Below are 16,750 nucleotides of genomic sequence, written 5' to 3'. Positions count from 1 at the left end.
GCCAATTATTAATTAATTAATTAATTAATTAATTAATTAAAGAAGAAAAAAAAGTGAAGGTTGACCAGATTTGCTTTTGGTCTACCTAGTTTGATTCCCCATCTGTCCTTATAAATTTTGCAAATGATGAAAATCAGGCTCCCTCATTAATTTTCACAATGTATTCATTCAATATTCAACAAATAATTTTGAGCCTCTTCTGTGTGCCAACCATCATATTAGGCACTGGGATGCCACGATGACTGCAGTCCCTCTTCGTAATTTGCTGGCAGAGTAGTAGGAGGGAGACGTGTGACCAAAGATCTGTCACAGGTTGCACAGTGGGCACTGTGGATGCACAGAGGAGGCCAGAGGCAGTGAGGGAGGCCTGCCTGGAGGAAGTGACTTCTCAGCCTAGTCTTGAAAGAAGAAAAAGAGAAGGAGTAATCTAAGAATGGGAGCCAGCCTGGGTAATAAAACCCAGAGGAGTGTGAGTGCATGGTACTTTTAGGAAATCTCAGGGTGTTTGGAGTGACTGAAATGTTAGCGTGGTATATTTGAGAGTGTGGAAAATGTGGACAGAGAGGTGAGCGGCGGTGGGGGGGGGTGCAGATCTTTATCAGGATGTTTCTGGAAGCAATGTGAAGCACTGTCCGCAGAACAGCAAAGCTGGGGCAAGGGTGAACACTGTCAGAATGGTCCTGTTAGGAAACGATGGACTGAGGCAGTAGAGATGGGAAGGAGAAGAAAGATTTAAGATAGGTTAGGGTCTAAAGTTGGTACACAGTCATGTTCAGGATGATCCTGCGGTTTCTAGTGAATGGCTGGTTAGACTAAGGTGCCTTTGATGAAGCCATAGTATTCAGGAAGAGGAACAGATTTTGAGAGGGAAAATGATGGGTTCCATCTTGGATTTAACAGAATTTCAGTTACATTAGAAATACCTAGGAGGAGATTCAGTTAGCCGTTGAAAATGTTAATCTGAAGTTGATTTACAACTTTCTTTTTCCTTGAAAATTAGAATAACATTTATCCATCTCTGTTCTTCTTATTAATAACCTCTTCTTCATGATTTCTCAAGGTTATTGGTAAGGATGCTTAGGTGACATTTGCAAGTTCCTTTGTGCCTTTGATATCAACGTATGATCCTTAAGAATTAAACTCTTGATTCAGCCATGTGGGGCTTCTGTCTCTTCTTTTGTTCTTCCCTTTCCAGATTGAAGATCATTTTCCATGAAGATGTTAGAAGCAAAAGGATTAGGATAGTCTTACCTTCTTGTCACCCGCAAAGCTTACATCATTTTCTAGCAATCAGTAGAACTCCTCCTTTTTATTTTTTTGGCTGCCTCAGGTCTTAGTTGCAGCACACGGGCTCTTCATTGTGGCGCTTAGGCTTCTCTCTAGTTGTGGCATGCAGGTTTTTTTTTTCTCTCTCTAGTTGTGGCGCGTGGGCTCTGTAGTTTGCAGCACATGGGCTCTCTCGTTGAGGCTCCCGAGCTCAGTAGTTGTGGCACGCGGGCTTAGTTGCCCCATGGCATGTGGGATCTTAGCTCCCCAACCAGAGATCGAACCCGCATCGCCTGCACTGGGAGGCGGATTCTTTACCATTGGACCACCTGGAAGTCCCTCTCTTCCTTTTTCTTCTTGGCCTCATTGCCTCCAGAATCGTGTCATTCTAGAACTGTTCTTGAAGGTTTATATTCGAAAGGACAGTGGCACTACAGGCTTTGGCGTTGGATAGACGTAGATTCAAATCCTGGCTCTATCACTGTATGTGATTTAGTATGTGATTTAGTATCACATACTAAATCTTTCTGAGCCTCAATGTCTTCATCTATAAAGTGGAGCAAGGTAACCACAGCTACCTTTTAGGTTGCGAATATTAAATTAGATAATGAATATAAAGCACTTAGCATATAGAAGATATATGTGACCATGTTTTTCCCCTAATCTGTTGTATTTGTGCCTGGTTGAAGTTTCAGTGAATAAAAGATGTGTCTATGCTCTACATTTGGGACCCCTCTCAACTTTCCAGTGATACAGCGAAATGAAATGTTACTATGCCCTGTTCTTCCAAATAACACCTCAATATGCTTATCTCTGATTCTAGGTCTAACTTTTTTTATATAAAAGATTTGGGGGGGCTTCCCTGGTGGCGCAGTGGTTGAGAGTCCGCCTGCCGATGCAGGGGACACGGGTTCGTGCCCCAGTCCGGGAAGATCCCACATGCCGCGGAGCGGCTGGGCCCGTGAGCCATGGCCGCTGAGCCTGCGCGTCCGGAGCCTGTGCCCCGCAACGGGAGAGGCCACAACAGTGAGAGGCCCGCATACCGATAAAAAAAAAAAAAAAAAAGATTTGGGGTTAGTATTTTTTGTTGCAATAGGGTTATAGAGTTTGAATTTTGTAAATCTACCCCATGCCATTCATAATCGAGCAGGTATTGAACAAATAAATTTCCTTTCATGACCTTTTTTTTTTAACTTGTTTTATTCTACTACTTCAGAAAACTCAGCAGTGCTCAGAGAAGTTGTCTGTTCATTTGCCTCGTTTTTGCTTTCAGGATTTGTGATGCAGCCACCATCCACTGTCTTTTGGAGCAAGAACTGGCGCACGCAGTGAACGCATGCTCCCACGCACTGAACAAAGCCAACCCACGCTTCCCAGAGGTGAGGAGCCAATGGTAAATGCCCATTCCACGGATTTTTTGGTGTTACACATATAGCTTGATGTGCCACTACAAAATGTGCCACATCCTTTGAAAGAACATAATATTAGTCGATATGCGTCTCAGCCAGAAGCTTATCATTCACCTGTGGCCAGGTTTTTCTTTCTTTTCCTTTTCTGCTGTGTTTCCATTCCTGCTCTTCAATTTGCTTCCTTTTTTTCTATTTCACTGTCAATCACTTGTCACCTTCCCATCTTCCTTGTGCTCCTTCTGTTTTTAAGGGCTACCATTCCTCTTCTTTACCTTCTCCCCTGTGCCTTCATATAGGGCAAACCTAGATATCAGGCATTTAACTAGAGCTGTTCATTCATTTTTGAAGTTGTCCACTGAAATTATTCTCCATTTTGTTTTACTAAATCAGTAAATTTAGTGAATTTTCTAATGTAGAAGTTGATCATAGAGTGGCTAGAATATAAATGTGATGAAATGTGATGTATGGCATAGAGAAAACTGGTAACATTATTTTTACCCTTTCAATTATTCAATTGATTTACCTAAGTTATTATACAAATAAGTGTTAGTCCTCAAGATTATTAAAATCTAAAAATCAATCTGGTTGGAACTATGGAGAGTGAAACTCAATGGATAGAATTAATTATGATCAGATAATGTCCCTTTTAAGACATAATTTTCTTTGACTTAATTCTTGTGGGAATATGTGTCTGTTGTCGCCAGCATATACATGTTTGCGTGTAGGAGATGTGGTCCTGAGTGTATTCACTATAGTCAATGCATTCTTTTGGCTCTGTGCTCACAGAATTAGAAGAGGTAATCATGCTAACAAATGTGAGTGTGAAATTTTGCAATTACAATAGAATTTTGGTAGACTTTTAAAAATATTTGCGATGTGAATTTAAATCGGAAGAGAAAAATGTAAAGTACTCGCTGATGATTGAATCCCAATTTAATACAGAACTACTTGTCTTTGATGTTTGTTTGTTGTTTTTTTTTTCCTAGAGTCTTACGAGAGACACTGCCACTGAAATAGCCATCAATGTGAAGGCCCTATATAATGAAACAGAGTCTTTACTAGTTGGCAGGGTTCCTTTGGTAAGGAAAAGAAATGATGGATAACATCAGAATGATGATAAATATATGGTTCTTGCCTTCATTAGGGAGCATGCATTCATCAGATTCTAATGCACAAGCAGCCTCTGGCCTCCATCCCTAGAGCTTCCTTTTTACCTAGCTTTTGCCCTCAAGAAAATTTATGGCTACACCTGGGAGTTACACTTTAGGCTAACAGGAGTAGAGATTTCCCCTCATCGTGTTTTTTTTGTTTTTTTTAATAGATCCTTATTGGAGTATAATTGCTTCACAATACTGTGTTAGTTTCTGTTGTACACCAAAGTGAATCAGCCATATGCATACATATGTTCCCCGCAGTCAGCTTTGAGAATCTTGAGCTTTACAGAGAGTGGTAGACATTCCCTAGGGACTCATTAACCCATTAATGCAGAAAAGTCGAGGAAGTCATGAGTTGTGTTCCCGGAATTAACATTTGAAATATGATTGTTATCTTCTAGATTTGCTTAGATGATGCTTTCTAGATTCGGTGCTTTAAGAACTAAATTTCAAGAACTAGACCTATTCGTAGGTTAACTCAAGATTGGTGCTGGAAATCTAGTTGCAGCCAAGTCTGAATCAGACCACAGTCCATGGACCTCAGGCCTAAGTGCTAGGAATCCACAGGTTTTCTGTCGGGTTTGCCCACAGTCCTTTACTAATCAGCCTTTCTTCCCTCACCCTTGAAATGTTCTGGCACGTTGGGTCTTTTCGCCACCTAGTGTTCTATTGTAGGTTATTCACACATGCTGTTGTAACTGTAGAAGGCCTGATACATTAGCTATTGTTTTCTTCCATGTAACAATTTTGATTAATTGATAGGTGAGGATCTTAAAACCTTTCTCTTTACTGTAATTTTATCTCTTTCTTGGGAAAATTTATACATCTAAATAAAAGTGAGAATAAAAGTCATAGTATCTGGCACAGTGGAAGAATGGGAGGTGTGTTCCATAGCCTAGCCAACTGTAAGTGATTGGTTGGAACATCTGCTTGACTGGAGTCCAGAGTAAAATGTGTCACCCTTAGAGCATCCTTTGCTCTGAGAAGAGAAGCTTAAAGGCTGCATGAAGTCCATTGGTTTTACCCACCTCCGAGGGAAACTCAAGTACAACTTCCTTGGGGCCAGAGGTGGCTGCCTCTGCTATGGTCATGAAGAGAAATTTTTAGGAAGAAACATTGACTATCTCTTCTGATAAAACCAATGGGAAAATCTTCTTGGCTATTCTTGGCACTTCTATTATTAACCTGAATTCTTCTTGCTGCTCTTCTAAAATTAGTCCTATAGGAAAGCCAGTGAGCTGTGACCTTGGTCCCAATTATTGGATGAAGGACATGTATTTTTGTGTGTTATTTGAAATATATTTAAGATAATTTCTGATCGACGAGAACTAAAAGCATAACTTATTCTGTATTTTAGCTCTCTGCACTGAAAGTACCCATTAAATGTTACTTGGTTAATATTAATCAATTATATTATGTTAATATATAAGGATTCCCCTCCACTTTTAATTCTTCTGTCATTGTCAAATATGGATGTTTGGTTTGAAAGGTATACCAGTGAATTTTTTTTTAATATTTGGCAATATTGATATCAAAATAGTCAGTCATGTTTGAGAGCAACTAAGTTATATTCTTCGTTTTTCTTGTAGAATGAATATGCAATAACCATTTTATCAATTTTGTAAGACATATATTCTTAGACTTAAAAGAAAGTGGTAAATTTTATTTGACCTGGTGGAGAATCTCCATAATTTTATTAACTTCTAGAAATGCTAGATCCCTTGAATAACAGAGGGGAAAAAACAATGTCCCTAATAAATAACAGTAATATTCTCTCTGAACTTTCAGCTTAAAATTCCGTGAACCTATATGTAGGTACTCTACAATTTTAAAGTAGTTTATAAAAGTATTGATTAGCTGGAAGAGATCTTAGAAAGTGTATAGTCACTTTCTACTATTTACTGAGAAGGAAACTAAGACCCCTGAAATCAATTCATCTTCCCTTGGTTGCATAGTTAGTAAAAAGGCCAGCACTAGAATTCAGTCACCTCCCTTTCAGTTCTGCACCTAACAGTGTTTGTTTCGCCGTTATTCATTTACTGAATTTGTAAGTGACTTTTAATAACTGCTTCAAATGGGTGGATAATAGGTGACCAGTTAAATTCTCTTTAAAGTTTGCTAGCCCTCTTCCAGGTTACAAGCCATTTAGCTTTTTGCTTTGCCCTGATTTGTACAACAACTTTTTGTCACAAAGTTTTCTGAGATCCATGGGTCTTTTTTGAACCTGTTATTTTAATTATCCAGAGGATTTTTGTGCCAGGCAGTTCTTATTATATGACATATTTTTGACCAATTTAAAATATTATTATTTGTTCACACAGTGACCCATGTAAATCAGAATGATTTTTGCCACAAGGAAGTAGAATAATGAGATCACTCCCTAGTGCAAGCCAGCAGAATGGCCGGATGGATGCATGGATAGGAAGGGAGGAGGGTTGGATTTACATAGAAGAAACATCACCATAAGTAATACTTTTCTCTGTGAAATTATTAAAGTCACATTAGCTACTTATATCATCTTTGGGCAGTAAGGGATAAATCTATTCAGATGTGCTTAAAGGAACTCAGTATAAAATAATTTGTTCTTTTTTTCCATATTCTTTTTTATTCAAACCAACAACAATCTAGCCTCGTCTGATAAGAGATGAGGATGTTCAGTGTCAGTAAAATAATTTATTCTATTTGAGGTTGGTCACTGAGGCTTGTTTTATTTTGTTTTTAATCTGCTGGTCAATAGCAGTTGGAATCTCCACATGAAGAGCGGGTATCCAATGCCTTGCATTCCGTGGAGGTGGAGCTACAGAAATTAACAGAGATCCCTTGGCTTTATTATATCTTACACCCAAATGAGGATGAGGTATGTAAAATTTGTCCTGTTTCTTTCTAAATGTGTACGCTTTGTGACAGTAGAATTTGAATGCATCCTTTGAAAAAGAGCTGTTCAGGGGAAAATACATTTTGAATATAGTCGTCCTCCTTATCTGCAGGAAGTACGTTCCAAGACCCCCAGTGGACACCTGAAACCTCAGATAGTACTGAACCCTATATATACTATGTTTTTCCCTATACACACACATCTAAGATAAAGTTTAATTTATAAATTAGGCACAGTAAGAGATGAACAACAATAACGAATAATAAAATAGAACAATTATAACAATATACTGTAATAAAAGTTATGTGAATGTGGTCTCTCTCTCTTTGTACAAATGTAATGCCTTTTCCATATCAGCTAAGCACTTCTCATGCACTGTGGCTATAACCTTTGCAGTTTGAGATGTAACAGCAAAACTAGCATGAATTTCTTTTTCCTTCTTCACAATTTCACAAACAGAAGATTCGTTCTCACTGTAGGTCTTAGCAAGCTCAGCATACGATTTTTCTCTTTCCTTATTAAGTCGAGAACATTCAGCTTTTCATTAAAGGAAGCAATTTTACAGCTTCTCTTTGGCATGTTTGAATTGCCAGCGTCACTACTCTTGTGCCTCGGGGCCCTTATTAAGTAAAATAAGTGTGACTGGAACACAAGCACTGTGCTACCACAACAGTTGATCTGGTAACTCAGATGGCTACTAAGTGACCAACAGATGGGATACGCTGGACAAGGATAATTCACATCCCACACGGGATAGGTCAGGATGGCTCACGATTTCATCATACTACTCAGAACAGTGCACAACTTAAAATTTATGAATTGTTTATTTCTGGAATTTTCCATGTAATATTTTCAGACTGTGGTTGACCGCAGGGAACAGAAACCACAGAAAGGGAAACCACAGGTCAGGGGAGACTACGTTCAAATGCACTTTTCTTGAACAAACGAGAAAAAGCTTTTATGTGAACAAAGGCATCTTATGGGAATCAGTACCTTTTCAGGAGTACGTAACATCATGAACTTTTGGGGAAGAAGTTATCACTTCAACAATATTTTGTGTGGATAACTTACATCTACGTTATCTGTGCTATCAGAGTGGGTTTTTCTTCTCTTAATATCCTGAGAAAATTCTCTTCTTGCTCGACTCTAACAGGAGCCCCCCATGGACTGCACCAAGAGAAACAGCAGAAGCACAGTATTCCGTATTGTGCCCAAATTCAAAAAGGAAAAGGTTCAGAAGCAGAAGACAAGTTCACAGGCTGGTAGGTGATCCGCACGGGAAGGGAAAGTATCACATTATGAAAAAAATAACGTATTGAGGTGATATCGCTGAGGGGATGAAAGCGATCTGAGACTAGAGAGTGGTGATTATTGCACCATGTTATGAATGTACTAAATGCCACTGAATTGTACACTATAAAATGGTTAAAATGGTGAATTTCATTTTATGTTCACTTGACCATAATAAAAAAATCATATCACACCTAAAAGAAATCCAAATATGAGTAGGAGTCTGTAGTCATGAAGTTAAACACGTCTACAAGGTGGTTGCTGATTTGCTTCTACTTTGCTGGGTGAATGTCAGCATGTCTGTTAGATGGGTCTTCGTCTTGCTCAACAATAATTCAAGGCTTGTAACTCGTTTTCCTTCTTCAATGTGCAAAATCTATATCATTTTGATAAATGGAACGTAGAAACTTTCGTTTACTCCTTTAACTTGCTAGATATATTTTCCACCTCAAGTTATATATTCTCTTCCTTCTCTTTTAAGGACTTACGATGCCATTTCAGCCCCTCAGTAATGACAGTCCACTGTGACACTTGTATTCTCAAGCAAAGATTAAACTCTCTCTTGGGTATTCTTTCAAGTTCCCTTTCCACCTTTCCTTAGAGATTAAATTTAATGCTGTACTACTGCTAAAGACCTTCAAGTTCTGTGTATATGATGGTAGGTGCCTTTCATAATCAAATCATTTTATAACTCTTCTGAGTTAGCCATCTCATTTTGAAAAGTGATATATAACCTTATTTTTGACAATCTTAAAGCAGCTATTGAAGGACATTTTAAAACCAAATGTGGCAAACAAGGAGACTTTTATTAAGCTAACCAATGTTGGGTAAAATGTATAAAAGAGTGATTGTACATACTGTAAAATAGCAACCCAACTAATCTTAGAAAGCAGTGTTGACAGTTTTTAGATGACATTAAATTGATTTAACAATACATTTATTGCTATAATTATCAGTAATGGTAATCATCAAAACCAATAAAGGCAGTACTTGAAGTCAGCAAGACCTGAAGCAGAAGTCTGTGTAAAATTGTACCGTGTCAGATTTTAAATTTTAGTTAGCATTTGTAGCTAATTAAACTACAATAAGTTTCATATATGGTCCTTAAGGAAATCATCAGAGCTTATTTAGACCTTGTACTACTGATCCTAATCATGAGAAATACATTTTTTATACATACTGTGCAGTTTGCATGGCTTTAAGGAGGAAATTGAGCTAAAGAGAAAGGCACAGGTGCACAGCAGTGAATGTCTTTGTAGAGTCAGATCCTTGTGTTGATTGATAGTCTGAAACTTGCATGGGAAAAAGTGGAATTGTAGTTTTGTTGAGACAATACCTTGAACCTTTCCCTTTGCTAGCACTGCCGCTGTACTCTGTTTCGCATCTTCTTTGGCCAACCTGTGCTTTGTAATGCATTGAGCATGTAGAAATTAAGGGGGTTTTGCTCTTAACTTTGGTAGTTCAGAAATGGGGCACAGAGGAAGTTGCTGCTTGGCTGGATCTGCTCAATTTGGGAGAGTACAAAGAAATCTTCATCCGTCATGACATCAGAGGGGCTGAACTCTTGCATCTGGAAAGGCGAGATCTTAAGGTATTTCCTTTGTGCTACTCTTCTGCTCTTAAAATTTTTTCTTGCAAAACAGACTCCTTTCTCCTGTGCTGTTCTGTGCTTATAGCTTGGCTTACGTTATGCAAACGTGCAGTAATCTAATATGCATTGTCCTGTGGTCTGAGTTCCTGGTATGCTTTTGAAACAAGAATGTCAGCAGTATTTTTCTGTCAAATCATTGTCTGACTGTTATAGCTAAAGCTTAGCATGAACTTAGTAAGTTTTCTCTGCATCCATTGGTATGGCTGTTCCTGTGCTAATATTTCCAAATGGATCATATTTCCATCAGCTCATTTTTTTGGATCAACATGAAAGGCGATATTTGTTGCTGAAAATATCTCATAAAAGGTTAACAACTAAAAATTAATTCAAAATACCAGTAATGAAGCCTTTCTAATATATAGAACTAGATGAGAGACTTACAGCAGTGCCTACTTAGAGTCCTATGATTTGGTTGTGTTTCATAATTGAGCTTTCAGAGGTCACATGAACAACTGGACAAATAAATTCAAATTTCCTTTCCACGACTTATTATTAAAATTGTATTCTTCTTAGAAATAAATTTATTATTTTCTTTAGTAAATGAAGTAAAAATTATGCCTTGTTTTTGCTAGAAGGCAGCCCAAAGCCCATTTGTCTTTTATGACAGGGAATGAAAAGTATTAATTCATGGTCTGCAGCAATTCCCTTTTATTCTTTGGGTGGAGACTCAACCATAGAAATGGCCAAAGAAGTATATTCTGTCCCAGGGTTAGAAGTAGGATTTTGTAATGTTATATTTTCTTACCCCACGCTGCCATTTAAAAATTCCAAGATTGATTCATAAGCAAGTGACAAAGCCTTCAACATTTGTTGGATTGATTCCTTTCCTGTAGACCAGGTTCTAAAATGCGTAGAATTATGAGACAGTAAATTCCTAATAAATTCATGAACGGTTGTGCCTTTATCTACAAATACGTTAGTAGAGATGTTTGACCCCATCATGGGTAACCTAAAGTATAGATTTTTATAAAGCAGAGTCATAAAGTTTTAGCACATCAAAAGTAGACACCACTTATACCTAAACATTTTTAGCCAGAATAATAATAAAATAATAGATTAACTAATTATCTTAGTTGAGAGTCCCAAATCTGGAACATAGCAAAATATATAGTGTTACAGTTCATAAAGTAAAAATTGACTTCAACACTTGAATACACCAAAAAATAAATGTAGAGGATCATTGCATGCAACATATTTGTGTAGCTTCTGATATCCTTGGAAGGCAGCAATATTTATTGAATAGCTACTGATTAATATATTATGCCAGCTTCTCTAGCTGGCATCTGCCCTCTAGAAGCTTGCATTCCATTTGCCATGAATAATCGTATGTTCAAGGAGAAGACTGTGTGTGTATATAAATAGATATGTATATGTTACATATATGTACATACAAACATATATAAACATACACACACAGTGAGTGAAGCAGTTATTTGCAGAATGAAAAAACAAAGCTCTCACAGAAAAGTCAAAGTTAGACTGATAGGACCTGGCTGGAAAAAAAATAAGAGTACAAAGGAGCTGCTGATTAAGAATTACGTGAGTAAAATTTCTATTTAGTTTTTCATGAGACTCTTTTGTTGTTGTTGTTTTATGCAAATTACATTCTTTCCCTTAAAACTTTTCTTTTAGAAGTTTTATTGACATAATCCATTTTAACTCTTTTGGTTCTAAAACAGGGTGTGGGGCAATGGGAAAGGAAAGTAATTTTACAGAAAGAGCCTTCAGTGGAACAAAACCGAGCTAGAGAACGAGCTCTCCTCGTACTCTGTGGTTATAGCTGTAAGGGGGAGCAGACCCTTCAGAGGAAAGTCTCTTCATGTTGGTGAAGGGTTACCTACTCCCTAGGTAATCTGGTCCATTCCCATTGCTTCGAATACTGTCTATGAATGTATCAGTGGTTCACAAGGTTGTGACCTCATTTGTAAACTTTAGGATGATATCACCAACTCTACTTGCTACTTGGCCATCACACAGGATGTCAATCTTAACGTGTCCACACCAAACTTCTACTCTCCTGTCCTACTCCCATTCTGCCCCTTCGCCAGTGCTCTACATCTTAGCAGCTCAGGGATGTGAGCTAGAGAAACCCAAGGTCATATTTAGCACCTTCCTCTTCCTTATCCTTTCCCCCCTAACTCATTAAACCCATCACATAGTTTGACTTCAGTCTCCATACATTTCTCTTTCTCCTTTCCACAGTCCTTCCTCTTGCCTGTGTAAGGTCAGTAGCTTCCTAACTGGTCCTCGCATTGCCTCTCTTGCCCTCTCTCGTCCATTATCCACATTGCACAGTGACATTTTAACATCAGGTGTATCACTTTTCCGCTTAAAACCTTTTAGTGGCTTCCCATTTCAGTTAGAATAAAGACTCGCATCTATGGGAGGCCTACAAGGTCTGCCTATATATTCAACCTGCTATGGAATACTGGCCCTTGCTGGGCTATGCCCTTCCACCCTGGCCCTATTTCATTTGTTTAAAAATACTGACCTTGGGCTTCCCTGGTGGCGCAGTGGTTGAGAGTCTGCCTGCCGATGCAGGGGACACAGGTTCGAGCCCTGGTCTGGGAGGATCCCACATGCCACCGAGCGGCTGGGCCCGTGAGCCATGGCCGCCGAGCCTGCGCGTCCGGGGCCTGTGCTCCGCAACGGGAGAGGCCACAACAGTGAGAGGCCCGCGTACCGCCAAAAAAAAAAAAAAAAAAATACTGACCTCTCTCACCTTAAGGGTGTCCCCTCCTATGGTATGCTTCTCCCCCTCCCCGTCACCTGGCTAACTCCTGACCAGATCTTGGCTCAGGTGTTACTTCCTTATCATCAAAACAACTAGAGATAGCAATGTGACAGTGTAAAGGTGGGAAAGGGAAAATATTGCTAATGTCTTTTAACAGAAAAATAAACTGATTGCATTATTTTACCTCCTAGAAGGCAGTAGGAAAAAGTGAGGGATAACAAAGAAAATGGTAAAGGCACAGGGGTTTTGTTTGGTTGTTTTTTTGTTTTCTCCATTTGGAAAGTTGTATATGTGTGCGTAGAAGGATAACAATATCTACAAAACGTGCCTCTGCAAAGTTAAAGCTATTCATCCAAAGAAAGAAAAAGTCAACACTAAAGACTATGATAAAAATAAATATATAACAAACATCATGGCATAACTTTATCACAGCCTGACTCCTAGAAGATGTGAATGTATTGAACTCAAACTAAAGAAAATATAGCTAAGAAGTTAGTGCAACTCTAGGGAAAACATTCATCTCGAGACACCAAAATAATAATTCTGGGTAGAGTCTGCATCTCTCAAAGAAGTTTTTATTCTTGAGAATACAGTGTGCACATGGCCTAAAATAAAATATTTAATATTAAATATATTTCTTAATCAGATAACTATGTTATCACAAAGTATAAAGAATATTAAAATATTCCACTCAAATCAAAGAATCTAAATGCCTCTGTAAATGCATCTACATTTCTATCTTCCTGTAGGGTTTGGCCTTGCTTTTAAGTTTGCTGTTTTAGCACACACTCAGGAAATGTATAGTTGCCTTAAGACTAACTGCGGATGACCTGGTATCATATGAGCAAATATTTTTCAGGGTCAGTTAAATATTGTAAAAATGTTACCCTGAAATTATCTCAAGCTCAAAAAGAGCACCGACTGTGGAAGGAGTATTTTCCAGAAGGATTCAGAATCATCAGTAGCATTGCTGCCTTAGAATTCAAGGAGATCATAAAGTATATGGGGGAGAGAGAGCGCGCGCATGTGTGTGTGTATCTTCTCAGACAAATAATCTTGTGGTACCTTATATTTTCTAGGCTGCTTTGAAAGTCATCTTTTTCCTAATTTTCAAATATTTCACACTCTTTGTTTTGTGAAGAAGTTATTTGACTTCACACAAATTGATTATGCCCATTGCGCTTAAAGAAGCTATAGGGGGGCCTTCACCAACTCTTAGTTTTTCAGGCAGCGAATACTATGGCTATCTTGGATGGGTCTCATTTATCACTGCGACACGTATTTGTTTGCCAAGCTCCTGCTCTGTGCTGCACACTCTACAGTCACCATTCATTTCTGAAAACTAAATATTGGCTTCTTGGTTCTTTTTTAGGAAGATAGTCCTTTAAGAAACAAGAATTCTGAGGGGAAGGAGTCAAAAGTGTTTTGAGGAAAAGCATCAACACACAGATGCCAATGTTTATGTAATTGTTTATACTTATACATTACAAAGTATAAGGAATATTTAATATTTCACTCAAATCAGAGGCTCTAAATGCAAGTTCAAATGCATTTGGATTCCACATTTAGGTCATGGGCACTGGAGTCTTCCTTGAGAATCAGGCCTCACTTGAAAGTTTAATATTTTAGCAAGGAAATGTATAGTTGTTTTAAGACTAATTGTGGATACCCTGGTGTCACATGTCACTTCTTTCAGAGATCACAAAAGGACCTGTGTGTTTTAAAACAAAAAAAGAAGAAGAAGAAAAAAGAGGAAGTAATTTTGACTCTTAAAGAATTGCCCTTGTGTATAACTTATGAGAATGTTACATTTAAGAGTTTGTGTACGATGTGATTTTTTTACTGGTCGGTAATTTTTTAATGTCAGGGTTTTTTTGGTTTTATAAACTTACTTTTCTAACTTTTACTTCCTAATCATTGAATGTAGACTAAAATGAATGAGCTGAATGCTAGCTGTGTTATTAGCTAGTTAAATATTTAATCCTCAGTTTTTCTCTTGTCAGTAAACTTCTTCCTCTTTCTTTTTTCTTTCTTTCTACTTTTTTTCCTTTTTTTTATTTTTAGGACCTGGGGATACCGAAAGTGGGTCATATGAAGCGAATTCTCCAGGGAATTAAAGAGCTGGGAAGGAGCACACCCCCAGTCTGAGGTGTAATCATATTGGTGCTATTCCTTGGAAGGAAAGTAATTGCTACTTAATACAAAGTCCTTGGGAGCCATTGGCTGTTCTTGTAGTTTTCTGCCTAGATAAGTAAGCACCACTGAGGCACCTCTACGGCTCGATATGGGTGAAAATTTTGATTTGAGGTATTAGAAAATATTTTGTGCCAAAAAAATACATTCCACAAAGCCATTGTCTTATTGTGCAAACCTGACACATTCAAATATGCTCATATTAGTAAAAAGGTGAGAGGAATCTGAGACAATTGCATTGTCCAAAAGGTGGAATTGCACAATGTTTACTTTCCTTTAACCTGGTCAGATGGAATGTTCTTACCGTGCAACCACATAACAATATGTAGCTGAAACTTCTTGGGTTTCATTATTGGAGGCATTGGCTTCTTACTTAAAATCACTGGCTAGAAGACTAAGATGTAAATTAAGTGGTGTTTTGAATTGGTATCACCTCAGATTCCTAGCTCTCAGTGCTCAAAGAATATGGTTAAAACCCCTCAAATACTATGAATGAGTATTTGCAAATCTTAATGCACGATGTTCCTGCCTGAATTGTCTTTCTGTTTCTTGCATGTCACATTTAATATGTAACACTTAGCTTTAATGTCAGTTTTAATGGAATTTAATTTATTACTACCTAAGTACCTTTTGGTTGGCTAAAGGCACCTTTCTGTTCTTTGATGGGGAATTTTGCATAAATATTCTATATCTAAGAATTTGTGAACATGTGTCCGTGCCCTAATCAACAAATGATAGATATCTTATGCAAGCCAATTTTATACCAACCTATCATAAACAGTAGGTGTGCACATTAAGAAAATTCTCTGGATATTTTCATAAAATTATATGTTCTGTTGCCTAACAAAACTTATTATAGCTCTCCATACCAAAATTCCTACATTCTGTTTTAAATTTTTCATTTCAATTAAGTAATTATTTAATACTCTGTTTGCATCTATCATATAGCAGACTGTTGACATCCAGGAATTTCCCCAACGTCTCAACTGGGATTGGTACACTGATTGGTCACCCAGACTCACCCACTAGCTAAAGGGACTCCTGACACAAACTTCCCAACAAAAGAGATTTAAATTTTTTCTTAAGGGCTTTCCATTATTTATTATTATCTCACTTAATTCTTATATCCTATCAGGTAGATATTATTTTCCTTTTTGTAAACCACTATACTTCAGTCTAGCACATGAGGAGTCAACATTACAATGATCAAAATCTTTGAAAGCCAAAGGCATACATATCAAAAAGTCACAAAAATGTCCTTAAATAAATTTTCTTTAGACATTATATACCAAAAAATTAATTATAATGTTTAAAAATCTTCTATATAAGAGAAGTAAACAGGGTACTGACCCAGTGGTAACAATTTTCATAAAGTAGCCTTCTAGGTAGGTGCTCAAAAGATATACATATATACACATATACATTTATATGTACATTCGCACTTGTGTGCATGTAATCTGAAATATACTCTCATTGATATTTTCTAGACATTTATTTGCCAGATGCTTAAAGAGAAATATCGATGGGAAAACATTTAAAATGAGCTATTGTCTGACATATAATTTAATTATATCAAAAGGGTTTAAATATTTGATGCTTATCCTTATTTATAACTTGAATATTTACTAGTAAAAATCACAAAATTTGGGCATCTTAAAAATAAATGAAACTTGATGGGTTCCTGACCAAGTGTGTCTGACTATATATTTTACCTAAGTTGTGAATAAATGGAAATTTTCCAAAGCGAATTGTATCAGGTAGCTTAAAAGAGCAAAGAGCTACTCACTTAATTTTAATGTTATCCACACCTGTGAAATCAAAGGTCTTCCTTTCCAGTCCCTTTTAGAGTCCCTCACCCTGCAAAGTATCCTGCTCTTTCAAGCACTTACCTGTGAAATCAAAATAGGCAGACCGGGTTCTCAGAACTCTCTGCTGAGATTGTGGATCCCTGTCCACGAAAAAAAAAAAAAAAAAAAAAAAGGAAAGGTGGAGACAAGGAGGCAAGAAATCCGAGAAAAGAATGAATTAATGCAAAAATCATTACCGATTTTCACTCTCCCCAAATTCTCCTTTGCCAATAGGAAAGATTATCTAGTTATCACATGTTCAGAATTTAAGAGTAAGATGTAAATGATTAGATTTTGTATTTGATGTTGCTTTTTCACTCTTGAGTAACAT

The 16,750-nt window shown here is 37.5% G+C and overlaps 1 protein-coding gene across 8 annotated transcripts in view; it reads left to right on the top strand.

Moving 5' to 3' along the window:
* The window catches only part of DGKH (diacylglycerol kinase eta), a 175,631-nt gene extending 159,111 nt beyond the window's left edge, over positions 1-16,520 (top strand). For 2 of the 8 annotated variants that reach the window (XM_055089442.1, XM_024125946.3), the window contains 5 exons: positions 2,540-2,645; positions 3,662-3,754; positions 6,567-6,686; positions 7,858-7,966; positions 14,444-16,520. In XM_055089442.1, the coding sequence (XP_054945417.1) occupies positions 2,540-2,645; positions 3,662-3,754; positions 6,567-6,686; positions 7,858-7,966; positions 14,444-14,496 (481 nt within the window). In that variant the 3' untranslated portion in view covers positions 14,497-16,520. Of the gene's footprint in view, positions 1-2,539; positions 2,660-3,661; positions 3,755-6,566; positions 6,687-7,857; positions 7,967-8,475; positions 8,653-9,454; positions 9,910-14,443 lie in introns of those variants that run through there. The other 6 variants (XR_003682539.2, XR_003682538.2, XM_024125943.3 and 3 more) reach the window with 6 other exon arrangements.
* Positions 16,521-16,750: the final 230 nt, after the last annotated feature.

Source organism: Physeter macrocephalus, chromosome 13, assembly GCF_002837175.3.
Source record: "Physeter macrocephalus isolate SW-GA chromosome 13, ASM283717v5, whole genome shotgun sequence".
Lineage (NCBI taxonomy): Eukaryota > Metazoa > Chordata > Mammalia > Artiodactyla > Physeteridae > Physeter > Physeter macrocephalus.
This window is presented reverse-complemented; position numbering and strand designations above follow the sequence as displayed.